General features: G+C 43.7%; 1 protein-coding gene across 1 annotated transcript; it reads left to right on the top strand.

Moving 5' to 3' along the window:
- On the top strand, positions 1-26,418 carry ADPRHL1 (ADP-ribosylhydrolase like 1). The gene is made up of 7 exons (XM_062020564.1): positions 1-266; positions 4,124-4,288; positions 11,859-11,984; positions 14,529-14,669; positions 20,207-20,334; positions 24,181-24,313; positions 25,664-26,418. Exons 1-7 carry the CDS (start codon positions 53-55, stop codon positions 25,819-25,821), a joined length of 1,065 nt encoding a protein of 354 aa, XP_061876548.1. The 5' UTR covers positions 1-52; the 3' UTR covers positions 25,822-26,418.
- Positions 26,419-27,076: the final 658 nt, after the last annotated feature.

Genomic DNA, 27,076 nt, shown 5'->3' with positions numbered 1-27,076 from the left:
GATCAAGATTTGGTGGCTTTCTTGGACAAAAGAAGAGGAAAGTGTGTCGGGGATGGATAAATTTAAGGCTGCGCTTGTGCTGGCTGGGGTAGGGGATGCTCTCGGTTATCGCAATTTCTCCCGAGAAAACAATGCCTTAGGTGCAAAAATCCAGCAGGAGCTGAAGGAAATCGGAGGGCTTGAGAACCTGGTGCTGTCTCCTGACAAGTGGCCAGTAAGTGACAACACGCTCATGCACATGGCTACAGCAGAGGCTGTCATCACAGGTAGGTACGACGGGACTAGCAAACACAGTGTGGAAAGTAGCAAAACTGTTGAGCTGCTGTGCTTCTTAGAATAAGCTTGAGTGCTGGGGAAGTCATGAGAAAGCGTGTCAGAAATGCTGCTTATGTGCTTGTCTCCTCCATGAGCATAATCCTGCAACCACTACACAAACCCGAGAGTTTTGCCTTCTGGAGTGTGGAAGGGTTCTTTCTATAGGTCCTCCCTAGGTTTATACAGTTGGTCAAAGCTTAAAGACTGAAATTGCTCATGTCCAGCACGACAAAACCAATTGCTAAATGAATTATCTGTATGCTGAAATACATCAGGGAATCATATAGCCACTAGAGATTCCTTGGTAAAAGATAAGAGCTCTTCTAAATGCATTTTGAACATGTTTTCTGTCCTGAACTCCAGGCTGGAGTAGAGACAGCTTAATAACTCTTTTAGGGTAAAATCATTGGCACCATCTCCTCTTTGCTGCCCCTCGGGCAAAGGGTTTTACCTGCAAAGCCAGGAAAGGAACAATTTGCTTTGTAAGGTGAGTGTTGTGTCTTTAGTCAAAAAAAGTATTCTAACATAGTATGTTGTGATAAAGTCTGTTAGAATAGGGGAAGATACTAATACACGTCTTCTAAATTCCAAATCATTTGAGAGAGAACATTTATATTTTCTTAAGGTAGGAATAGTCCTCTGTGAGATACAATGACATTTGTATCAACACCCTATCCACCTTTCTGAGCTTTTTCAGCTTTCTGAGACTGCCAAGATCATCATCAAAAGTACACCAGAAGACAGTGGCCAGAAGACAGTGACAGCAACATTTTGCCTCTTCAGAATGAATAATTTTTCTTAATCTCTGTAAAGATATTGCTGATTTTTCTTAAAGCATGTAGCACCGAATAACAAAGAGTAATAGAAGCTCACAACATAGCTGAGTATCCTTCACGTCAATGAAATTTCCTTGTGCTTCTGTTTCACTGCTTTATCTGCCTGCTTCCAATCTGCTCTAAATTTAGTGCGTGGAGATCAGTTGAAGAGTGTGTTGGACACTTCATACTTGGCTATTAGCTAACCAATGGTTTAAGGGGTAGCTAATACACTAAAGATAAGGGCAAGATGTCAGCCTATCAAGAAAAAAGATGACTAACATATTTCTGAATATAGGCTATGATTAAATACGTATCATATGTTTCTTGCTTATTGGGCCCTCTAAAACTACAACTTCTGGGTAATCAAGCCAGTTAGACTAACACTAAACTAATACAGCTTAATTCTTAAATATAGCAGGAGCACTGTAGCTCTAAAAGAAAACAGTCTCAGCTATAATTCCCACCGGCCGTGTTGATCCTACACTCTCACTTCTTTGGCATGATCAGACAAGCTTTCAAATAAGGTGCTTTTCTGAGCTGGTGAAAAAGGAACAAACTGGAGTGGGAAATTTTATGAAGAGATCTTCATTTCATTGTAACACTGGTGAACGGGGAAAAGCGTGTCCTTCTCGCTGCTTCCCACAAGAGAAACAGAACTGCCTGCAGCAGTGTCTCCTCCTGGCAAAGGGAATGCAAAAATGCCCCTGGGCTTGCTCGTGGCCTAGCCTGCACACCGAATCACCCAAGTTAACAGAGTGAAACTAAAGAAGGTGAATGTAGGTCTGTGAGGCTGAAGGCAGCTGCCACTAGCCCCGGGAACCTGCCTTCCTCATGTAGTGAGTGAGGAGACCTCACTGCTGCAAAGACCGAGATTTTAAAGAGTATTTTGGGCACCTGGAATATTACCTGCCAAATAAAGGAGGAAAAGGCAGCAGAATAAGCAATAGAATATTCCCATGCCTCACTGCCCTGCTCCCTGCACCTCACGTTCACCTGGCTTGCTGCCCGCTGATCCATGCAGCATCCCCTTGGGTGCATACCTGCAGGTGTGTGTAGGATGCACAGGCTGGGATGGACATGCCCAGCGCTTAGGCTCATCATGAAGGCCCATTCCCTGGGTACACTAGGTAGCTCCCAGCCTGAGCCTGCAGCAGCAGCAAAGTGTGAAGTGGAGGTTTAAGAATGAAGGCAGTTTCTTAGGTGTGGAGGCAATTTTTGCCAGCACTTTACTGGCTGAGGGGAGAAAACTCCAGAAGAGCCATGGCCAGAAGCAGCAGGGGCTGTGGGCACTGCTGCAGACTGAGCTGGTGGTCCCCAAATCCACCACGTGAACAGACTGAATGGTCAATCCAACAGCGAAAGATAAACAAAACGGCTGCTTCCAGCAGGAGTCTCTCCCATAAGGGAGAAATGAGAACAGCATCGTCAAAAACAGGGGAACTCAATGCCACAGTTCAACCCCACCTTTTCCTCTCTGACTTAAACACAGGTTTTTAAAAAACTATTTCTAAAGAAAAACTTGTCCTACTGACCTGATGGCTGAGGCAGCAGCCTGGCTCCAGGTATGGGACTCATGGTGGGCTCAGGCCACTGTGGTGTGCTGGACCACAGGGACTCTGACTTTAGGGAAACGGCTCCTGCAGAAGCTCTGGGCAGTAAATCCTGCTCCTGGCTCCCATCCAGATAAACTGACACCTGATTCCTAAATCTGGAAAGAGTCGGCAGCTTGAAAGTATCTTGTTCCTTTAGGATTGTATGTGGGATGGTCAACGTAACTGATAGGGTATTTTTTTATGTGAAAGGAGGGGAATCTCAGTTTCACTCTGCATTTCTTTATTTGTCTGGCTGCATAATTGGTACTTTTGAGTGTTTCTGGCTTATGGGAGTCCAGACTTTCTCTTAAATGAAATCTCTTCTGAGGATTTCAGGAAATCACCATCTTTGAGAAAATTAAGGTATTTTTACATGATTTTTCCCTTGCTGTGTCATTCAATCTGTGCATCAAACTATTAAAAGCGATTTCTGTAAGTACATGAAAAAGATATAAATGGGCACATTCCAAAGGCCTCCTCAGTTCCCACTGATTACACAACTGTAACAGATGCGGGTATAAGCTTTTCCTCAGCAAGAGCTGAGGGCAGAGCTCCTTGAGACCAATGACATGCAGCAGCACCTGAGAGCAGGAGCTATTCCAAAGAAACAGTGTATGTTTAAAAGAGGGAATGTTCCTCTTTAGGCAAGACTGTAGGCCTTGGTAAAAACAGTCAATAAACAGATATTGTTAGCAAACTTGTTCCAGAAATAGATTTATCTGCTGGAAATGCTACTAACTGTAGAGATGTACTACTTTTACTGATCTTTATAATAATTTTTATAAAAGCTTGTTGTTCTAGTTACTGTACTGACATAAGATGTTGAGTTTCCTGCAAATTTTAGGCAAAATAAGTACAGGTTAAAACATGAAGTCATTCATTTGCTTTTATATTTAATCATCATACTTACCTCTTTAAAATAATTCAGTAATAATCTTTTAAAAACAGGCTTTCATTTATAAATTGGATTAATGTCTGCAAATGATGGCAGAGGCAGGAGCTGAGCCAGGCACAGCTGGCTTCACACTCACACCAAGTCCCCGCCGCGACCACGTCCTCAGCTTGCAGTCAGACATGTCTGGAAATACTTCACACCACTGAGCCTAAATACTGAGCAGCTACTGTTGATGAGCAGAATGTCTTCATCTTTCCAATTAAAGGAATTAGAAGTGGGAAGGAATGCAGGAAAAGAGGAGAGCAGAGAGACAAGACAGTTCTCCCTCCAGTCCACTCTCATAGTGTGTAAAAATGTGTTGGCAGTGGCACCAAAAAAACAACTGAGTGTACTAGAAGTGGAGATAGGAACATTTCTTAAATGCACAGCGAGTTTGCTTGTTTTCAGTGTTCTCTTGCTCTCCCACTTTCACATAGCAACCTTTTCTTCCCTCCTTTGAACAGACTACTGGTGTTTAGAAGACCTGTACCGGGAGCTGGTAAAACGCTACGTGGATGCTATCGACAAGCTCTCAGGGAGGCGGCCAGACCCTGCTACTATCGAAGGCTGCAAAGAGTTAAAGCCAGACAACTACCTTCTTGCATGGCACACACCATTCAATGAAAAGGGTAGGGTACTGCTCTCCATTTATAGATCCTGGCTTGAATAATGCATGTTTCTGGTGTTTGTGGCTACATGGAAATTGTTTCCTTTTTCCCCCCTGTCATCAAAGACTACTACTCCTGAAACGTTTCCATGTTTGCCTGAGGATGACAAGAGATCTGCCAGGAATTCCTTCTGTAGGGCACTATGTCCTCTCGTAAATGAACCCTTCCCTCTTTAAGATCTATTTAAAGAGACTTTGTTCTTGGCTCTGTGCCTCGGGGTCCAGATCTTTGTCCTAGAGTTTAATGGTTATTTTAAGAAATATTTTCTGTCATTTGTTGCTTAAATGTTTCTAGTCTTGAATCTTTGCATAGATGGCAGCTTTGAAACAAAAAGCCGAGCCTGTAAATCTTTCTAAGCTCTGATAGGTTCCCTGGAAGGAAATCAGAGACTTTTCTTCAGGTGGATGTCCTGCTGTAACAACTATGACTGTTTTGCTGGTAATCCCTAATATTCATAGCCCTGTTTCCCTACCCATACCCCTCTCTGTCTCTCTATGAACATTTCATTTTATGATGAATGGAATTTGTACATAGAATCATAGAATGGTAGGGGTTGGAAGGGACCTTTAGAGATCATCTAGTTCAACCCCTCTGCAGAAGCAGGTCCACCTAGATCAGGTCACACAGGAACATGTCCAGACAGGTCTTGAAGACCTCTAAGGAAGGAGACTCTACACCCTCCCTGGGCAGCCTGTGCCAGGGCTCCCTCACCTGAACAGGAAAATAGCTTATTATATTTAAATGGAACTTTTTGTGTTCCAGCTTCATCCCATTACCTGTTGTCCTGTTGCTAGATACAACATGTATGTCCCAACCTTCTGACATCCACCCTTTAGATATTTGTAAATATTAATAAGATCCCCCCACAGTCTCCTCCTTTCTAGACTAAACAGCCCCATCAAGTTAAATAATACACATGTAGCTATGTGCACGCATATAAGCATAACCCATACAGTGCGATTCATCTGGAAAGCCTATAGAGACACCACATCCTCAGAGGAAGTAGATCTAAGCAGCCACAAGACAACAGCAGCTCACTCAGATGCTGCGCTTTTGTCAGTGTGACACTCTCCCACTGCAGTACCTATGGGCACCGTGATACAGCATTGCATATTGATGCAACATCGTGGCAAAGACCCTGTGGCACAATGCCATGGCTCACTCTGGGGCTCAGTAGTCAGTTTTCTCTGACACCAGGTACATCCTTCACACGGCCCCCTGCTCCTCACAACAGCTGCTGGGGGGGAGAAGGATCCCCTTATTTATTCTGCTCACCCTGCTATTAGCCAGGCAAGTCTGAGACAGTCTCCCTTTGGCAGCTGTTATATGTTTCCTGATTGTCAGGGAGTAAAATTTGGTCAAAATAGTTGTGGGAGCTGATAGTAATCCTGTGCATCTCTCAATATCTCTAGCAGTGGGACACAGCTGTTCCCCAGTGCATTGCTGTGTCGGAGCCACATCTCTTCTCTTAGCCATCCTCCTCCATAATTTTCCATGATGAATTGTTTGCTTTTGAGATATTCTGGGCTCGAATGATCTAAAAGGAATTCCTGCCTTGAGAACTGGCAGCTAAAATCTTCCTTCTCCATCTGATCTGACCAGTACAATCCTGAACTTCTCAAGAAACCATTTTTTCACCCCAAGAGCAAAAGAAGCAGTGACCTGAGTTGGACATGCTCAGTCAGCCATTGCATCTGACACTGTTACGGACATAATGAATTTTCATGAGTTTCTTCTTGAGGCAAAAACATTCCATGAGCATTGAATGCCTGGCAGTCAGATGGTATCTTGGATGGGCTGGAACTAAGATACTGTTTTCTTGTGTTCATTCTATCTCATCTCACCTCAAGCAAGAATTCATGTGCCAGCCTTCATGGACCAGTGAAATCTTAGCTTAGGTAATTTTACATTGCTTGTAAGATGCTCCTCTGCTCAAATTCCTGTGGGTGTACTTAGCACACTAAGTCAAAATCCCTTTTGTCAAAGGCTGGTGAGATTTCTGTCACCACCAGAAGATCTACTCAGGGCTGATTAGTACCTTCCATTTTAGGAGCTTGTTTTCCATTTGTGATGTTGATAAGCTTCAGGATAAAATTTTCAGTCTTGTGTGTTTGTCAGCATTTGTTTAAAGTCGTGGTGCAGATGAATGCACTGTTTCTGAGACATGGTAAAAGTGTTTTGTTCCATTGCCAAAGCTTCAGTTTGTTCAGAAGAGAATCATAGATTCATAGAATTGCTGATGTTTGAGAGCTGGAACTGAAATTTGAGTAAGGTGGTATCCACTGAGCCAGAGATGTGCCTTTGGAGTCACCGCAAGAGGCCAAATTACAGCTTGGCTCTACCTGAAATGAGTATCTTTCAGGCCTAGGCTGCAACATCCAAGCAGGTCTATCTTTGCAGCTACTGTAGCAGTTGCTGGGCTTCCTAGTACCACTTGAGAACAGTGCCTTTTTGGTGGGGGCATTGGTAGAGGAGCATTAGGAAAAAAGTGTGAGTTAAATGGAGAAAGTTGGGAAGCAGAAACGAAGGAGAAGCCACAGACAGGAGATAAACGGTACCAGGCTCCAAGTTTTCATGCAGAACAGTCTGTAGTCACAAAAGACTTCAGGGCTTAGCAGCTGTTAATCTGATCTTTATTATTCTACAGATGTAGAGTGAAGAAAAGCACACTGAGATATCATATACTAAAAGAGAAGAATGTTGTCTGTGATTGAAACTCACAGGATCACAGAATGGTAGGGGCTGGAAGAGACCTTTAGGGATCATCTAGTCCAACACCTTGCAGGTCCACCTAGATCAGGTTACACAGGAACACATCCAGGCAGTTCTTGAAAATCTGGAGAGAGGGAAACTCCACACCCTCCCTGGGCAGCCTGTGCTTTTCCTTATATTTAAGTGGAACTTTTTGTGTTCCAGCTTCATCCCATTACCCCTTGTCCTGTTACTAGATACCATAGAAAAAGGCATGTCCCAATCTCCTGACACCTATCATTTAGATACTTGTAAATATTAATAAGATCCCTCTGAAGTCTCCTCTTCCCTGTCCCTCTTGAGCTGAGGAGCCCAGAACTGGACACAGGACTCCAGATGATGCCTCACCAGGGCAGAGTAGAGAGGGACCAGAACCTCTCTCAACCTGCTGTCCACAGTCGTCTTGATGCATCCCAGATTGCCATTGGCCTTCTTGGCCATGAGGGCACATTGCTGGCTCATGTTCAGTTTATTGTCAACCAGGACTCCCAGGCCCATCTCTGCAGAGCTGCTCTCCAGCAGCTCAATCCCCAGCCTGTACTGGTGCATGGGGTTGTTCCTCCCCAGATGCAGGACTCTACACTTGTCCTTGTTGAACTTCATGAGGTTTCTCCCTGCTCAACTGCCAAGCTGGTCGAGATCTCAGTGAAAATGGTGTATTAAGAAAGTGTCAATACAGCTTTTGTGAAAAGTCATACCTCAGAAATCTTAGAAAGCTCCTGAAGCATCCAAGAAAGAAGAGAAAAAAGAGACACTGTGAAGATGGACTGTTAAGATTTCCAAAAGACTGTCAACAAAGCCCCTCACCAAAGTTGCTGCAGGATGGCAGAAAGATTCTCCTGAGAATATACAACTGGTTAAAAGACTGTAATTCAAAAGCAGGAGACTGCAGCATGTCTTTTCCATGGAGAATGAGGTATCTGTGTTGGACCTCTGTTGTTCAACATGGCCACAAACTGGCTGGAAATCCAAGTGCTTAACGGGTCAGCAAAGGCAAAGATAACATTGTGCAGAGTAGTGGAAGATGCTCACAATGATGAATAACTGTGTGGCACAGTAGCAGAACCAAATGCAATGCAGATAAATGAAGAATCATCGTACACAGATAGAGAAAAATTCCGATTTTATTTCCATAGTTGCAATTGCTGATTCAGTTACCCTTCAGGGAAGGGATTGTGAAGCTATGGTAGTTCTACAAGACCATCAGTTCAGTGCTCAGTAAGAGCTAGGAAGCAAACAGACTATTAGAAATTACTGGGAAAGGTACAGACACCAAACACAAGAGACATTTGCATCAGTGTATAAATCCATAGCTGCTATTTCTTGTTTATATGATCCAGTCCCTCCCTCCCTGCCAAAGAATGAAAAGAGAACTAGAAAGACTGTGAGGAAGGATGGTCAGATTAGTAAAAAACTGCTTACATAGGCTGTAATGTCTGAGACAGCGTGATAGAGAGATGTAAAGTCATAGATAACTTGAAGAACTTGAACAGAGACAGGGAAAAATCCACCGTCTCCCCCAGTACAGGAACTAGGGGCTTCAAATGAAAACAGCAGCCCATGAGTTCAAAGCAAGTAAAAGGAAAGATTTCTTCATGCAACATCTAGTTAAGCTGCACATCTCTGTTTCCAGTGTCAATTTGCAGATGCTACAGTTCATGAGTTCAAAAAAGATCTGGGCAAGTTCACGAAAGGGAAATCCTTCAAGGGTTAATAAATGGAAAGATAAATAGCCAGCTGCTTCCTGGATCAGGGAGGCAAATTAGCAGCAGCTTAGAGAGTACAAAGGGGTAGTGTCATCGTACTTTTCTTTTACTCTTTCTTAAGCATCCTCTGCATTGGCCATTGTCAGACATGGTAAGTCAGGTACACCTTTGGTGTGACAGTGGAGGACAGTCCTCATGTTGGATTTTTGTCCCCTTGCTTGGACTAGTCTCCCCGTCCCTTACTTCATTGATTCAGATGGTAGATACTGAGACCAGCAGGACAGCTGCTGTCCTCCCAGAGTCCTGACTAGGCTTAGTATTGATGTCCTGGTTTCCAATTCTGTTCCCCACCCTACCTGGTGAGTGGGAACGAGCAAGCAGCTGTGTGGTGCTTAGTTGCCAGCTGGGGTTAAATCACCAGTTTGTTACTCCATGTGATGGATTTTTTTGTTGTTATTGTTGTTACTAATTTGCTTGTCTAATTCTGCACAGGATTTTACCATAACTTCCTAGACTGGAGGAACACAAAGAAGTTTCAAAGACAAGCTCCTTCTGACCAGCAGCCAGATGACTGTAGTGCATCCTCCTCTTTGGATATACTGAGAGATGTTATTTTATTAGCAGCTCTGTATAGCACTACACCCTCCCCTCTTAGATAACCAGCATAGATTGTATCCTTTGGAGGAAACAGGACTGCATAGTGAAGAAGACACTCGTCTGCTGCTCTGGGGCAACAGATGGTTTAATGAAGAGTTAAATCCTGAAAGCAGGAGAGGATATGTTCTTACAGTTAAGGTGACTGGTGCTCTCAAAGACTGGATTTCTTTCCTGACTCTCCCTTGTGATTTCTGTGTGATTTGTAGGATAGACAGACAGTTTTATCTGCTCCTGGTTCCTTAATAGCCAGGCACTACAGCTGCAGGAACAGGAGCAAATGCATCATTTGCAGGACAAGTATCCAGCCTTTTCATCAGGAGCAGGGGCAAAAAGTGTTCTGGAGAGGGCACCTTTCACTGTCATCAGGAAGGCTGGCAAAGGATGAGGAAGCAAGCTCTGAGCCTTTCATGTCACAATTATCAGGTATTTGTCCTTTTTTGGAAGAGTTATTGAGCATAAAATTGGCAAGTTAGACTCTGAGAAAGAAGGGAAGAAATATCTTCAGCTAACCTAATTAGATCACCTAACTAGGGTGCTCAGCCAAGATAGGTCCTCTCTGGGGAGAAGGCTCTTACCTCAAGAAAGAGGAATGTAAGTGCTCGTTGGTCTGTGTTACACCTGGAGATGGCAAGGGGTGGCATATGCTAGTTTGGCTCAGGCTTCAGTTTGACTTGAAGCAAATCTTCCTGCCACCCCCACTACCATACTTTGACCACGCTGATGATCTCAGGCCATCTGAGCTGGAGTTGCACAGGATGACACTAAACAGCAAGCAGTGCTCCCTGAGCGAGCCCTTGGTGCTCTGCACACACAGTAGACACAGCCCAGAGAGCAGCTGAATGTTCAAGACAGGTGTCTAAACACCCTGACTCTGGCTTCTTGGCATCTGCTACTTCAATTCACTCTGGCCAATGAATTACTCCTACTATGCCATCATCCCAGCTAGTGGAGATAAAGCCTTTCTCCACACTACCTATCTGGGAAAGACTCCTAATGTAGGTTCCACAGAGGCTAAAATTAGGTGGCATAAATATGCCCCTTATCTTCCAGGGACCGAGTAGAGAAATGCTGATTGCTCTCAGCTATAGCCAAGGTCACTGGGAAGTGTGACTGAGCAAAGACAGTGCTGAAAAATACAAGGTACTTTGAAAAATCGAAGCCTGTCCATCTCAGGAGTGGGTGCCTGCAATGAGTTAATGCATTTTTGGGCATGGGTTCACCAGCTGCAAGGAGGAGATAATCACCTCACTGGAGCCTCGTGAAGATAAGCTCATTAAAACTTCTGTGGGGTCCTGATATTTCTGTGACAAGTTCTGCAGAGAAACTCATTAGTAAATTCAGCTCTCCATTCAACAAAGTGTTTAAAAGTTGAACACCTGGGATCATGCATTCAGTGCTGAGGACTGAAAGAAATTCTGAATTGCTGTTCAATAAATAAACTCTGTGGTGAACGAGGCAGAAATTGCCAAGACCAAGCTCAGTGAGTGCAGGCTGTACTATAACGAATGAGGGTCCAAGAACTAATTTCAGGTCGCACGGGAAACCTCAGTTCTGACATTGCCTAACTCTGGAGGATTTGGCTCCATAGCCTTTCGCTACTTTGCAGCAGAAACTATTTTGGGAATTACCTCCAGGGCTCTTTAGGATGAAACATGCACTACAACTGTAAGATCAGCCAGGCTACTCATATAAAGTGGTTTAATAGTGTGCTTTCAGTATGAAGACTACTAAAATAAGAGCGTAGTAAAAATGCATCTGTTTCTCCAACTTCTGTTTCTAGTGCTGGCATTTGAAGCAAGCCAAACAACAGTGTCAGCCAAGGAGGAGTAAAGATGGCATGAGAGGTTGAATCAAACAAGTACTGTGAACAAGAGAGCACACTGCTTTCTGAACCTGCTGTGCTTTTTGTAGCATTTGAGAATATTGGAATAAAAACCCCATCAGAATGGCTCTGTCGAAGCAAAATTCCTCACAAGAAACTTTCAAAACTTGTAACTGTCTTTGCATGCTGATTCCCCATTCCCTGAGGAGTCCCAACGTGTGAGTTGAATTAATAAAAAGGTGCTTGATTCTGTTGTCCAATGATAGGACGAGGGGCAATGGGTACAAGCTGGAACGTAAGAGGTCCCAAAGAAATACAAGGAAGAATTTCTTCACTGTGAGGGTGATGGAGCACTGGAACAGAGCACTGGAACAGATGGTTTGTTGACTCTCCTTCTGTGAGGACATTCAAAACCCACCTGGTTGAGTTCCTATGTGACCTACTCTAGGTGGTCCTGCTCTGGCAGGGGGACGGAACTAGATGATCTTTTGAGGTCCCTTCCAACCTTTAAGATTCTGTGATTCTGTGCCTGATTCCCATTTTCTCAATGTGATTGTGTTTCATTAGTCACCTTGGCATTACCTTTCTCCTTTAGGTTCCGGCTTTGGAGCATCCACCAAGGCCATGTGTTTAGGGATGCGATACTGGAAGCCAGAGAGGCTGGAGTCGCTCATTGAAGTGAGCATTGAATGCGGGCGAATGACTCACAATCATCCCACAGGTAACGTCTGCTGGCGCTTCCATGTGCTCCTCACCCCCCACTGCCAGGGCTAGCATGGCTCCTCTTAAACTACTGCTCTGCATCCTCCAAGGCTTTGGTCTGAATTTTGCTTGGATAGTACATACATGTATATATTACTTATGTATGCTTACAGATTCACCTGCGTGTTATGCAGACAGCAACCTCAGGCTGGGAGTTTTCCCTCCTACCATCACAACTGAACACAACCTACACGTCTACACAACATGTCCAAAGCACATTCACTCACGTCACTTGCCCTGATCACATTTTAGGATTCATGCACATCCAGATGACTCATTGTTTTCGTGCAAGCTTATGGTTCAGAGGATAAAAACATTTTTCTCTTGACAGGTTTTGTCATGTCCAATCAATGTAGGTAAAAGTAGAAAGCCAAACAAAAAACCTGCCTCCAAAATTTTTAGGACACAATCTGAAACGTTCTCTAAGCAAAACATAAATAAGTAGATTTAATGTTGCTTTTAATATTCAGGTCTGTCATGCTGATAATTTTATGCCCATTCAGCATGTATTCATTCTGGGTGCTTTAAACAATAATAAATAAAGACATAATGAATGGTGGCATGTTCAACACAGTGCTCTGAAGCAGTCAGAAAAGCCATCATGGTGGCATAAAATTAGAGGAAAATAATTCCAAGCAAAGAAAAAATATAATGAAGCCAATAGATGAAGTCCCTGATCCAGAAGCAGCAATAAGATCACTTGCAGTTCTGGGTCTCCCACCTCAAAAATGCCCTACTAGAGCCAGAAAGTGGCACCAAGGAGCATCCAAGTTGTCAAACATCTTTCACACAAGGAGAATTTACATCCAGGAAGAGTTTTCAGCTGGGAGAAGAGACAAGTGGCACGGTGAGGAGGAGAGGGTTGGAAGGGCCACCATGGACCTCACTACCATCCTGAAAGGTGCCAGGGAAGTATCAGTTTGCATTCTCATAACTCAAAGATGGGTAAAACCCAGCTAATGTGTCAGTCGGGACTGCAACAAACAAAGGTAATATTTCCCTGTCTCATGCATAGTGAAGCCACAGCCCTCGCTGCTACAGGCAGCTGCCAAGGCCACGGGTAGCCCTGGGTTCAAAAGGGATCAGGCAAGAGGACCAGAAGGGCTCTGTCACTGTTGAAAGCAATCAAGCTGAGTAATTAAAATTGCCCCTAAGCTAGACCAGAAGCTCTGGGAAGCAGAGAAGCCAAATCAATTGTGCTCACTCCGTTACTGGCATTATTTGCAGAACCAGAAATTTCACGCTGAGGCTCGCTTTCTTCCCTGGAGAGAGGCAGGAGGCTATGTGAGGGCTACTGGGAGTAGGGGGAGCAGGACAATAGCAGCAGGGGGAGGGGGCAGGCAGGAAGAGAACACCAGTCCCCCTAAAACTTCTGCAAATCACTACCCACTGCCCCCTGCTAGCCCTTTGCTTCACCCTCCAAACCACCTGCTGCCAACCTCACACTGATTTGACACTAAAGGGTCTCTATGGCAGTTGGGTTAGATGCTGTATATCTGAGTGAGACCCTTGGAGCCGGCTCTGCCCGGTTTTTTATTCTTTCTGAAAGCATCTGTTGGATCCTGGGTTAGAGGCACCTCTGGCCTGACCCAGTATTGCAGGTCTTATGGCAGAAACAATGAGTCATTGTCTCATCTGGACTTGTAACTTCCTAAAATACTTTGGTTTTACCTTCAGCAAAATGCACAAAGCTCATGCTTACCTCTATGCATGAGCAAACGCTTTTGGACTCATGCACCGAGAGAAGCACACGCATCAATACTTTGCACACCTGGGGCTGAGTTGTTTTCTTAACCTTACTCTGCATGTTACACTGGGTTGGTTTTGTTGCCTTTGACAGAATGTCAAGAGCACAAGCAAATATGAGAAATGAGCCTCTCTGTTTCTGATGCCACAGAGGCATTTCTCTTAACAGAAAACTCAAGCACATTGCTATCCAAAGTGGAAGACCTAGACAGGCAGGTAGGCAGAATATCTTGCTTGGAAAAGTACCTCTTCTTGTAAGGGGATGTGGGCTTGCCCCCTCAGAGGAAAGAAGAAATTGTCCAAGTGGAGTTGTACCCTAGAGTAAAATGAGCCAGAAATAGTGTTAGATTTAACAACAGCCCTTGGGCTGGATGTCTCTGCAAGCAAGGTGATACATCTTGTAACTGAATCACTTTGCACAAGTCAATTATTTCATGTGACTTCGATTAGAAGATTTTCAGTATCACATTAGTGGATTATGTTTATTTTTGACCCTTACCTCCGTCACGTTACACCACTGAGAACAGAAGCTCCCTTCTACGTAAAATAAGTCCCAAACCAACAGGCACACCCTGCATTAGCCAAGAATCTCAACGTGCCACGAGCCAGGCTGCAGACAGACGGGGATAGGTCATGCACATCTGTTAATCTACCTAACAGCCACTAGGTGTTCCACTAGTGATTTCACGAGAGACATGATGAGGATGATACAAGCACAGACCACCTGTTGGTAATCACTGTTCCCTGTGAATTCAAGGTTTTCTAGGGTCCTTATGCACAGCTCTCTTTGTGGCATACGCAATACAAGGGAAACCCCTTGTGCAGTGGGGAAGAGAGATGATGAAGATTGTGCCGATGGCTGAAGAATACTGCAAGAAGACCATTCGCCACATGGCAGGTAACGTGTTTGAATCAAAAGAATTATTTTCTCAAAACTATGTTCAGATAGAAAGACACCAAAGAAACTTCATTCCCCAGCCTCTCAATTTTGCTGCTTTCCCCCACTTTCCCATCTCCACAAGCTGTCCTCCTGCTTTCTCTGCTCAGACGACCGTCAGCTTTTTGCAGGTGGTACCACCTTCTTCTGCCATCTGTTAGTTGCCTGGCAGATTGGTGGCAAAAACACAAAAAGAAATAGCAGTGGTCATGCCCTACTGCAGAGTTTTATTTTTAGGAAGGCTTCAAAGATTGCTGAGCAGAGGAGAGGGAGGAAATTATATTCAGCAAACTATTAGCCAAACTGACACTGAGGTAAGAATTACTCAGATCCCTTCTGCCAGTTCCCACAGCCCAGTATTCTCCATAAGAAACCCCACTGTCACACCTCATTTGGCCAGGTAAAGTTCACCTGCAGCTGCCTCCTGATCAAAAGTAGCTTTTGTCCACAAATTCAGATTTGACTTGTTATCTTTCTGAACAAGTATTTAAGATATTTAAGATACAAACTGTCGTATCTTTGTTTTAAAACAACTGAGCATAACACAGCTACTAAACTTAGTATTACAACTCTACTAATGTAAGTGATCTTCAAGGCAAAGGTATTTCAGTAGTCCCCTCTTGTAAGGGGGTGATGTGTTTGTAACAGTGAGACCTGCTACGGACAGACGAGTATCATGACATTGAAACTTTGAGGAAAGATGAGGGGGTTTTTTTTCTATTAATCTCAAGGGCCAGCTGTTGAGAAAGATTGAATTCAATAGAAATCTTTACTCAAGAGAACTCAGAACTAAAGACTTACCTGAGAAGCAAAGCTGCCACTTTAAAATCTGAAAGGAACACCAGGGAGCCTTTCTGAAAGACCCCACATTTTCATCTGCGCCTCATCGTGCACCAGGATTTTTTTAGCTGAGACCTATGAGGAGCAGGTGCAGGATTAGTGTGAGTGAGCTCTGAGTGGCTTTGCAGTAGGTCCCTGTCACTCCACCCGAGAGGGACCCCTCGGCTTGGAGGTATGCATGTTGGATTCCTGAGGCACACTCTCTGGCTACTGCCTGTATTGTTGAGTTTCATCCTATTTTGGTAGTGGGGAAAGCTTCCTGCATTAAAGTTAAGCTCCTTGGCTGGTGAGATATACTGCAAAGAAATCCTACCAAAAAGTGTCCTCCAGTTTTAGAAAACTCTTTTTTAGCTGTGTTATTCCCTGTGGATAACAGAGTGTTCAGTCACAGAGGGCTTGACTCAACACCCTTCTCTGACATTCAGTTGCAATCACTTGCCAGACAGTCCAACGAACCTGAATGTGACCATCATCTCCGACTGGGCATGAGGGATGGGGCAAAGCCTTGCTGAGGCTGGTGATGTGGGGTTTCTGACCATGCTACAGATCATCCATGCAACTGAAATCAACTTCATGATCCTTAAATTTGAGCCTGTGCATTGGAATAATCACTCTTTCTTTCTTGTTGACGTGCCTTATAGAAAATATTCATTTTTCAGACATTCATAGTTTATGGTTCTGAGAGAAAGAGGAAAAAAAACCCAAAGAAATAAATCTATCAGGTTACTTGCACTTCTAAAAGTAGTCTTGTAACCAGCTGCTAGGGTGAATGTTGGTAGTTTACTTCGATGAACGACATTTTCTTTGCGTGACTTTTCTTTCCTCAGGATGCTCTCCTTGGCCTGATAGCTGTAGGTGCACTTCCACTCTGTTTTTTCTAAACATTCCCTTTTGTTTAGGCTTGTAATGAGTGGCTTCCTTGTAGTCAGGGAAAACTGGAGCATAGACTTAGGACTAGGGCAGCTGGGCATTTCCAGGCATATGGAGCCACGTGGTTGAAGGGTCTTCTCTGTCTGGCAACCAGCAACCTTGTGAAATATCAGGTCCTACAAAGCAGCTTGGGTTCTTTTTTTACATGGATATGAACAGCTTTGAAGATCTTAATTGCTAAAGAGAGTCACCTGTATACCTTGAAACACATCAGCAACAGAAGGAAAATCAGGGAGAATGTGAACCCACTGATGAACAAAGAGGATGTCCTGGTGACAGAGGATGCAGAGAAGGCTGAACAACTGAATGCCACCTTTGCTTCTGTCTTCACTGCCAAGGCCAGCCCTCAGGAACCCAGTCCCTGGAGAGCAGTAGAGTAGTATGCAGAACAAAAGACTAACCCTTGGTGGACGAGGGTGAGGTTAGAGACCTGTTGGGCGAGGTTAACACCCATAAATCTATTGGACCTGATGGGATGTACCTACAAGTTCTGAGGGAGCTGGCTAACATTATTGCTAAGCCACTCTCCATCATTTTTGAACGATCATGGAGGATCATGGAGAATCCATGTGCCTGAGGACTGGAGGAAGGCCAATGTCACCCCAGTCTTCAAAAAGGGCAAGGGGAAGGACCTGGGAAACTACAGGTTGGTCAGCCTCACCCCCCGTCCCTGGAAAGGTGTTGGAACAACTCATCCTGGTTGCCATCTCAAAACACATGAAGGAAAATACGGTGTGGTGGTTTAGCCTGATGTCCACCCAGTCATAAAATCACTCTCCCTCCTAAACTGGACAGGAGAGAGAGAGAAATATAACAAACGGCTTTTGAGTTGAGATAAGGACGGTGCTATCATAGAGTCGTAGAGTCATAGAATTGTTTTGTCTGGAAGAGACCTTTAAGATCAAGTCCAGCTTTTGTCCTAACCCTATCAACCACTAGACCATTTCCACAAGTACAACATCCAACTGTCTTTCAAACACCTCCAGGAATGGTGACTCCCCTACCTCCCCTGGGCAGCCCGTTCCAATGCCTGACAGCCCTTTCAGTAAAGAAATTCCTCCTCATATCCAGCCTGAACCTCCCCTGGCGCAACTTGAGGCCATTTCCTCTTGTTCTATTGCTTCTTATTAGGGAGAACAGACCAATCCCTGCCTTGCTACAACTTCCTTTCAGGTAGTTGTAGAGAGTGATAAGGTCTCCCCTGAGCCTTCTTTTCTTCAGGCTAAACAGCCCCAGATCTCTTAGCCATTCCTCATATGACATGCCCCAAACCTTTACTAGCTTGGTAGCCTGCCTCTGTATCCTCTCCAGCTCCTCAATGTCCTTCTTGTAGAGAGGAGCCCAAACTGGACACAAGAGGGGCCCCAAACTGGACACAATCAGAAACTCAACATGGATTCACCAAGGGAAATCCTGCTTGACCAGCCTGATAGCACTCTGTGTGAGTATTACTGGTTGGCTAGATGAGGGGGGAGCAGCAGTTGTAATCTATCTTGACTTCAGAAAGGCTTTTGACACTGTCTCCCATAACATCCTCATCAGAAAGCTCAAGCAGTGTGGCTTGGATGAGTGGACAGTGAGGTGGATCGAGAGCTGGCTGAATGACAGAGCCCAGAGGGTGCTGATCAATGGCACAGAGTCGAGTTGGAGGCCTGTGGTCAGTGGAGTTCCTCAGGGGTCGATTCTGGGGCCAGTCTTGTTCAACATCTTCAACAACCTGGAAGAAGGGACAGAGTGTACCCTCAGCAAGTTCACTGATGACACCAAACTGGGAGGACTGGCTGATTCCCCAGAAGGCTGTGCTGCCATTCAGTGGGATCTTAACCAGCTGGGCAGAGAGAAACCTCATGAGATTCAACAAGGACAAGTGCAGAGTCCTGCATCTGGGGAGGAACAACCCCATGCACCAGTACAGGCTGGGGATTGACTTGCTGGAGAGCAGCTCTGCAGAGGGAGAGCAGCTCTGCAGAGAGACCTGGGAGTCCTGGTTGACAATAAACTAACCACAAGTCAGCAATGTGCCCTTGTAGCCAAGAAGGCCAATGGCATCCTGGGATGCATCAAGAAGAATGTGGACAGCAGGTCGAGGGAGGTTCTTCTCCCTCTCTACTCTGCCCTGGTGAGACCTCATCTGGAGTCCTGTGTCCAGTTCTGGGCTCCCCAGCTCAAGAGGGACAGGGAACTGCTGGAGGGAGTCCAGCACAGGGCCACCAAGATGATCAGGGGACTGGAGCTTTTTTCTTATGAGGAAAACCTGCAGGAATTTGGGCTGTTTAGTCTGGAGAAGAGGAGACTGAGGGGAGTCCTCATTAATACTTACTAGTGTTTCAAATTTTTCTCTAGTTTCCAGTGACAGGACAAGGGGTAACGGACAAAATCTGGAACACAGAGAGTTCCATTTGAATATGAGAAGAAACTTATTTTCTGTGAGGGTGAGGGAGCCCTTGCCCAGGCTGCCCAGGGAGGGTGTGGAATCTCCTTCTTTGGAGTTTTCCAAACCCACCCGGACATGTTCCTGTGTGACCTGATTTAGGTGAACCTGCTTTAGCAGGGTCTTGGACTGGATGAGATCCCTTCCAACACCTGCCATTCATTGATTCTGTATGGCACTTTAGGGAAAAAAGCCAAATCCACTTACATCCTTCAGAGATGTAGTTTGGTTCTGTGCAAGCTTCTCGACTGCTTGCAGCACACAACTGAGTGACCAAGCAGGACAGAAACAGGGAAAAAGACATACTGCTCAATTTTGGTTTAAACTGTATGCCAATAGTCCCACACTGAATCGATAGCTTGCCTTGACACCCTTAGCTGTCTGGTACGTCTCACTGATCTCTAATTCCTCACCCCTATCAGCTTCCCAGGCAGGGTTTCACCCAGGCCTGAGTTCGCTCTCAGGATGGGGGTGTGTGTAGGTACTTAACTGATCAGCGTGACTGACAATTCTTCTTAAACCTTCCTAAAAAGTTGGAATATGAACATTGCCTTGAAAGTAAACTGCATTTAATAAGATTATGTACACACACGGTGCTAAGCATGGTTAGAGATGATCTCCCTGAAGTGAAAGAAAAGGGAGAAAGACCTATGATTATTTTAAAAGTCTTATTTCTACAAGCACAGATAGAAGATTATGTGTGTTATTTGTCCCTTTTACTACATTCAGTACACATTATAATATATGCAAATTGACATTTTGGCCTTTCCTATCTGCCTTATTCTGAAAGATTACACATAAATAGCGTGAAAAAAGTGCAGAAATACTGGAGAAATTATGTCATCAAAAGCTGATAACTAAGGTAGGAGGCAAATTGTATTTAGGACACATAAGCATTTTTAGATATTTTTAAATCATAGTAAGGGAATGTAAAATTCAGCATAGAATTGGGTATTTTTTCTCTTTTTGTTGTCTTTTATATTTTCCTCAAAATGTTCCTCAGTCAGTTCTCTAAAAAATCTCATTTTGATGTGTCTTGATATAATGTTAATATACCATAAAAATAGCACAAGATTCTGAAACTATTTTCTTCTTTCATATCTTTTGTTTCTAGTTAGATGTCCCACTCCATATTAAAATGCATACTTAGTACATACATATGTTTAATGTACATTACTGTAAAAAACCTATTTTTTTTGGTGTCAGGCAATACTGTCATTGTCTTTAAAATGTAACAAGTAGAACTGAAAATGTTGCTGAGGTGAAATACTCTATCACTAATTTCTTTTGCATTCAGAATATCAGGAGCATTGGTTTTACTTCGAAGCCAAGTGGCAGTTTTATTTGGAGGAGAGAGAAATCAACGAGGAAAATCAGAATAAACCTGTCTTTCCAGACAACTATGACGCGGAGGAGAGAGAAAAGGTAACTGTAATTGTAGAAGGTGCTCAGAAAGGCTCTGAACAGAGAGGGGTATTTTCAAATAGGCAACAATATTTTGCAAACGTTTCCAGATCCAGCAGTAGTAGTCAGGAAGTGTTTATTGTCTTCTAAAACTTCAAGAAAAAAAAATACAGCTCTCATCCTTGGCTCGGAAATATGTTAACATAAAAAAGCAACTGCCACTGGTCTTGGGGTTCCTGCAATGGGAGGAAACAATCCAGAGACAGACTTAATGGTTGGATGTTTTTGATGCCCAGAGCAGATACAAAATATAAGCCACAGCTATTTGAGGATGGAAAAGGCAAACATCCAGCCAGGAGTTCGCCTTGAAACCTAATGGAGCTGTAGCCTGGGTCCCACAGAAATCCTCACTGGTACTATTAACTGGACTTGTTCATGGTCCTTTGAGCAGAAGGCAACCTCCCTAACCAGTTCTTTGCCAATGCAGGCTGTGCCCAGGCTAGCATTAAGTCTTGATGGTGTTTCACCACATCCCATGAGTATTATTTTATAGCATACATGATCTTTCCTTTGCCTTATGATTTCTGGTTATATCTTCTTAACTCAAGAGAACTAACGTGTCTTCTTCCCTGGTGTTTACAGCTTTCTGGTACGTGCTGGCACCTCTCAAAGCTCTCCACTTAGCAGCTAAGCAATAAGTATGTGGCTCTTGTCACCTTTTCCCATAAATCAATCCTTTTTTCCAGACTATTAAAGCACAGTTCTATTCTGAGAAGTTGCTTTGTATATTTTTAGGTGCTTATCTACACAGCGAAAGGTGCCAGTGGAAGATAGATTGACTGTGGATAATAAGAAATTGCTCTCTCTAAGCATAAAGAATAGATCTCTTTCCAGTTTTATTTTATTAATTCAGTGCTATGAATCTACTACTAGTTTTGTTCCTACCAGTTCTACTGGAGACTTAGCAGACCATTTGGAAAGATTAAACTCAATAGTATTTCCTCATGATCATTTCAAGAGAGAACTGTATGAACTCCCAACACAGAAACAAAACTCACTTTCATTACCCTAGCCCAACGAGTTTGGCCTATTGACCTGTTTATTTTGATGCACGAGAAAGGAAAATGCTGCTTGACCTTCAAACTTCACTGCCAGTCAGAGATCATGGCCTGACAGAAGTCAAGAGATGTAATTTGTTTGTAAGCTGAGTGTGTTAACAGCCATGGAAAGAATAAATGAGGAGAAGGAAACCATCCATCCTGCATTTTTCCCAGGAGTGCTTTCCTTTGCACTCCCTCCAGACTAGATGGCCACTTGTGTCTGCAAGTATAGCTGACTGCCTTTCCACAGGCAATTAATAAAGCACCAACATCTGACATCACTCTTGCCAACAGGTCGTTGTATGCATGCTCCTGCTCGAGCAGGTGCACCTTTCTGCAGGCACATACCAGCTGCTGGAGATGTGGAAGTAAAGCCCTCAAATGTGGCTCAGAGTGATCTGAGTGCATTGCAAAGACAATTTTCCTCTCCAAAATGAGTGATACCTTGAAATGCTGAGCAACATAGACCACATTCTGCAAAAGCAGGCATACAGCTTAAACTTGGAGATAATTAGAAAAATGGGAATAAAGTTGAAATTATCTCTTCTTGAATGTATAAATACAAGATGGCTCAGCATCATTTTGCAGTGATAGGTGTTTGGAACGTTAGACACACAGTGAATAGGCAGGCATTGCTCTGACCTCAGGGTCAGCCTTGCTTCTACAAACGGGTCACTCACCCTGCTCGCTTTGCTGTGTAGCAAAACAAGAGAGGAAGCAAATCAAAGTTGTTCAGGATAATTAGACTCTGAGGATCTGATGTGTGAATTACCTCCAAATTTGGTCAGCAGCTCAGTGCCTTCAGCAGGAGGGAGGGCTTGTTGACACCCCCAACCACACTGCTAGTCCTTGCCAGCCCACTCTGAGCCTGTGCCACATCACAGGGTTGCATGAAGGTGAAAGACTCTAAGAAGCTGCACTTCTGAAAAGTTTGAGAAATGCTGCCTTGGGGCAGTTAAGTCCTCCCAGGCTCAGTCCCCAGGACAGTGATCCCTAATGCAAAGTTGTTTCAGCAAGGCGAGATGACATCAGGTGCGTGCAGAGCATCAGCCGTCTTAAGGGCTAAATGGAGTGACACTTGAGCTGCCTGCACCAAGAATAGCACCTCCATGCTTAGTTCTCTTGCCTTTGGTAGCATTACACGTCTGTCAGTCCTGCTCCAGCAGCATCCAAACTGAAGTGATAAAGCAGGAAAGTTTAGGAAAGGAAAGGAAAGTTTAGGAAAGTTTAGGAAAGGAAAGTTTAGGAAAGGAAAGTTTAGGAAAGGAGAGTTTAGGAAAGTTTAGGAAAGTTTAGGAAAGGAAAGTTTAGGAAAAGAAAGTTTAGGAAAGTTTAGGAAAGTTTAGGAAAGGAAAGTTTAGGAAAGGAAAGGAAAGTTTAGGAAAGGAAAGGAAAGTTTAGGAAAGTTTAGGAAAGGAAAGTTTAGGAAAGGAAAGTTTAGGAAAGGAGAGTTTAGGAAAGTTTAGGAAAGTTTAGGAAAGGAAAGTTTAGGAAAAGAAAGTTTAGGAAAGTTTAGGAAAGTTTAGGAAAGGAAAGTTTAGGAAAGTTTAGGAAAGTTTAGGAAAGGAAAGTTTAGGAAAGGAAAGGAAAGTTTAGGAAAGGAAAGTTTAGGAAAGGAAAGTTTAGGAAAGGAAAGTTTAGGAAAGTTTAGGAAAGGAAAGGAAAGTTTAGGAAAGTTTAGGAAAGTTTAGGAAAGGAAAGTTTAGGAAAGGAAAGGAAAGTTTAGGAAAGTTTAGGAAAGGAAAGTTTAGGAAAGGAAAGTTTAGGAAAGGAAAGGAAAGGAAAGGAAAGGAAAGGAAAGGAAAGGAAAGGAAAGGAAAGGAAAGGAAAGGAAAGGAAAGGAAAGGAAAGGAAAGGAAAGGAAAGGAAAGGAAAGGAAAGGAAAGCTGTAGTCCAACTCTGCCCTGTTTAATGTATATGCACTTAAACGACAACCAAGTATGTAATAGTTGAGGTGAAAATGAATAGATAGAAACGTGAACCCTTCATACATGTTGCAGAAGCCAAGATCCTACCAAGCAACAGCAATGAAACTTACCATAACGTAACTTAAACTTCAATAAATAAAGCTGCCCATTTTCTTTAAAGGAAGGCATTTCTTTACTATAAATTTTTCAGCATTGAGTTCTACCCAAAATGAGAGGATTTGGGGCAGGAAAAAGTAAGCTCTGGAGCTATCTCCTCTAGAGAAAATCTGATTTTCCTGTGTAAAACTCATTGTGGGTTTTGGAGACTGTTTTCTTCTTTCTCTTCCTGGAGTTAAGATTTTTTTCCTCACGTTTGCAACTTATTTTCCCTCTTGTTCAATAAATGCTTGTAGAAGAGGAAAGAAAAGGCGTGGCACAAAAAAGTCAAAGAAGGAGGCTTGAATTAATATGGCTGGAAATAGAGTCCCTAAAATTATTACCGAATCAGAACTTTTTCACCCCCCTACGTAAAACTTGGCTAATTTAAACATTTGCAAATGTGTGACAAGTGGAGTTGAGCATATTTACAAGAGCCAGGAAGAGGAGTGACAAAGTCAGTCCTTGTTAACCCCGATTTTTTAAAATAAAAAGGAATTTCGAGGGTGTGAACTTGGAATTGACCTACTTTTTGGCACTCTTGTCATGCTTATATCAAGTCAAGCTCTTGGTCTGCACCCCAGGCATCACCTCAGCTGTGGTAGCTCTGCTTTGCTGGCTCATCCCACCTAACAGGAGAAAAGCCACATGCCCCACATCCCCATGTCCAGTGCCCTACCATGATGCCACTGTCTCTCCCACAGACATACCGGAGGTGGAGCTCCGAAGGCCGCGGAGGGAGACGAGGCCATGACGCCCCCATGATCGCCTACGATGCCTTGCTGGGCTGTGGTGGGGACTGGACAGAGCTCTGCAACCGCTCCATGTTCCACGGAGGTGAGGTTCCCCCTGCACCTCCCAGCACCCTGCTCCCTCGCTGGGGCCGGGAGAGAAACCTTTTGATTGTCAGTTGCCAGCATTCACTCGTCTGCCATGTCGCCTGTTATATCTGAGCCCCTGGTTTTATCCCCTCAACCTCCTTCTTGCAGCAGCAGCTGCCAGACAAGCCATTTACAGTGCTTTTCAAACATCACTCCATCTAAATCTCATGCTTTCAGCAGAGATGCAAAAGGAGTAACTCCAGTGTGGCTTTGTAAAGGGCTGGCATCATTCCCCACCAAAGCACTAGCGCATTTGGCAAAACAATCAATCACTGTGCAACTAAGGAAGGGAGAAAAATAATAAAGTGCTCAATCAAGAGCCAGGCAGATAAACTCTAGCACTTAGATGCATCCAATTAATTGTTTTATACAGCTTTGCAAGAGGTAACTCTCTTGCTGGTAGCCACATCCTGCTGCGCTTTAGAGGGCCAATGTAACTAGGGGGAAAGGGCTGCAGCCCCAAATCACCTTCTTCCTCCCTGTGTGACGTAGGCCCTTCGCTGAGGCTCTGGGTCCCTCACTCACTCTGGCAGAGTGCTGAGAGCTCACAGCTCCTCGCTGCAGAGCCCGGTAGGCACGAACCTGCAGGCACTGCCCAGAGCATCAGTGCTACTCACCATGGCCAGATGATTTAAAATACATGCATAGAACAAGTGGAAACTGGCTCAAGTTGTGCCAGGGGAGGTATAGGTTGGAGAGTAGGAAGAACTTTTTCACTGAGAGGGTTGATAAGCATTGGAATGGGCTGCCTGGGGAGGTGGTGGAGTCACCATCGCTGGAGATATTTAAAAGATGCCTAGATGAGGTGCTGAGAGACATGGTTTAGTGGTAGGCTGGGCAGTGTTTGGTTAGTGGTTGAACAAGATGATCTTAAAGGTGTTTTCCAACCAAAATGATTCTTTGATTCAGTGCCATGCTGTGCTGTGAGCAGGAAAGAACACTCTCTAGCCCAGGACATCTGTCATGTTGCAGGGACCTCTGCAACTACCCTTCTCTCCTTTTTTCCTACCAACAGCTAGCCACTTGCAAGAGTTGTTGTGTTGAAGCATATTTTCCCCAAGCCAAATAGGCTTCTAGCCCAGATGTATATGCCACAGAGGCATTACCGTGTGCTTGCCTTGGCATTACTCTCCTCTCTAGGCATCCTAAGCTGCATTGCCAGAGGCAGGACACAGAGTGGTGTAAGCCTTTGGGACAGACCCAACATGCCCCCACTCCCTCCATCAATGGCTTCGTATGTCTCCCTCTGTGCAGAGTGTGTGAAGGTAGCAGTAAGAAACCATTGCAACTGTGTTTCAACTTGCAGGAGAGAGTGCGGCTACCGGGTCCATCGCTGGCTGCCTGTACGGCTTGGTTTACGGCCTAAGCAAGGTCCCCAAAGGCTTGTACCAGGACCTGGAACAACGGGAGAGGCTCGAATACTTGGGCGAGAATCTGTACCGACTATCCATGGAGGAAAAGTAAAGCGTTTTCCACCATTTTCTCTTTCTATAAAGACTATATCACACCCTGTAGATAACTGACTGAGGTTCGTAGCACAGGAACTAGCTGAAAGCTGCTCTGAAAGGCTGTATGTAGATTGTGTGCAAGTGAAGATAGCCGAGTTGTATATTCAGGTATTTCTGCCCTTTGTGGGTTTTTTTTTACAGATGTAGGGATTTCTGAATATAAAGAGTGCTGCTTAAACCACTGAGGTAATCTGGAATGAAAACAATATATATAAAACCTCTTTTGATTGATGTCAGCCTAACTTGCTATAATACCACTTCTTAAACAGCTGTGACCAGTAATTACACGTACAAAATTAATTCTCAGAACTAATGCTTTCCTGCAAAACTAATGGTAGCACTCACTTACTGGGATATTCTCTGTATATTTTACAATCCTTTCACCACTGTGCTCCTCCTTGTTCTCAAATCTAATGTGTCTGTGACACTTGTAAACCTAATGTCTCACGGATTAGCTTTTAATGAACCACTGATCTTCGCATCAGCACTGTGGTGCAAGGTATTGTTACATTAGAAGCTTCCAGAAAAGGAAAAGCTAACACTAAAAATACCCTCAAGGAACAGCAAAGCATCAGTGTGTCTAAAATTTCTGAATTATGCTTTTATTCTTCTTCAGTTTCCAGAACAAAAGTTTTTTTTGAAAATATAACTGGATGAAATATTTGTAAATAAATTAATCTTACACTATTTTCTAAGCATCATTATTTTTAGACCGAGCAGATTATGTGTTGCTGTATCAGTATCAGAATTTTTGGCTGAGGTTTTCAAGCAGTTGTAATAGGTCAGCAGTTAGGCTATGATACATTTCACAAGTCCGAGCACCACAAAAACCCCAGAAAGAAAAGTTACAACTGTTTTACCTTTTTCTTATTTCATTTTTTCCCCTTTTATTCCTTTTTCCTTTCTCCTCTCCTCTCCTCTCCTCTCCTCTCCTCTCCTCTCCCTCTCAACTTCAACTTTTTCCTTCTTTTGCTTTTTCCTTCTATTTCTTCCTACTTTTTTCTTTTTCTTTTTCTTTTTCTTTTTCTTTTTCTTTTTCTTTTTCTTTTTCTTTTTCTTTTTCTTTTTCTTTTTCTTTTTCTTTTTCTTTTTCTTTTTCTTTTTCTTTTTCTTTTTCTTTTTCTTTTTCTTTTTCTTTTTTTCCTCCTCCTTTTCTTTTTCTTTTTCCTTCTTTTCATTTACCTTCTCTTTCTCAGTTTGCTTTTTCATTT

The sequence above is a fragment of the Colius striatus genome, chromosome 1 (genome assembly GCF_028858725.1).
Source record: "Colius striatus isolate bColStr4 chromosome 1, bColStr4.1.hap1, whole genome shotgun sequence".
NCBI lineage: Eukaryota > Metazoa > Chordata > Aves > Coliiformes > Coliidae > Colius > Colius striatus.
The sequence above is the reverse complement of the archived record's forward strand: the minus strand, read 5'-3'. Positions and strand labels throughout refer to the sequence as shown.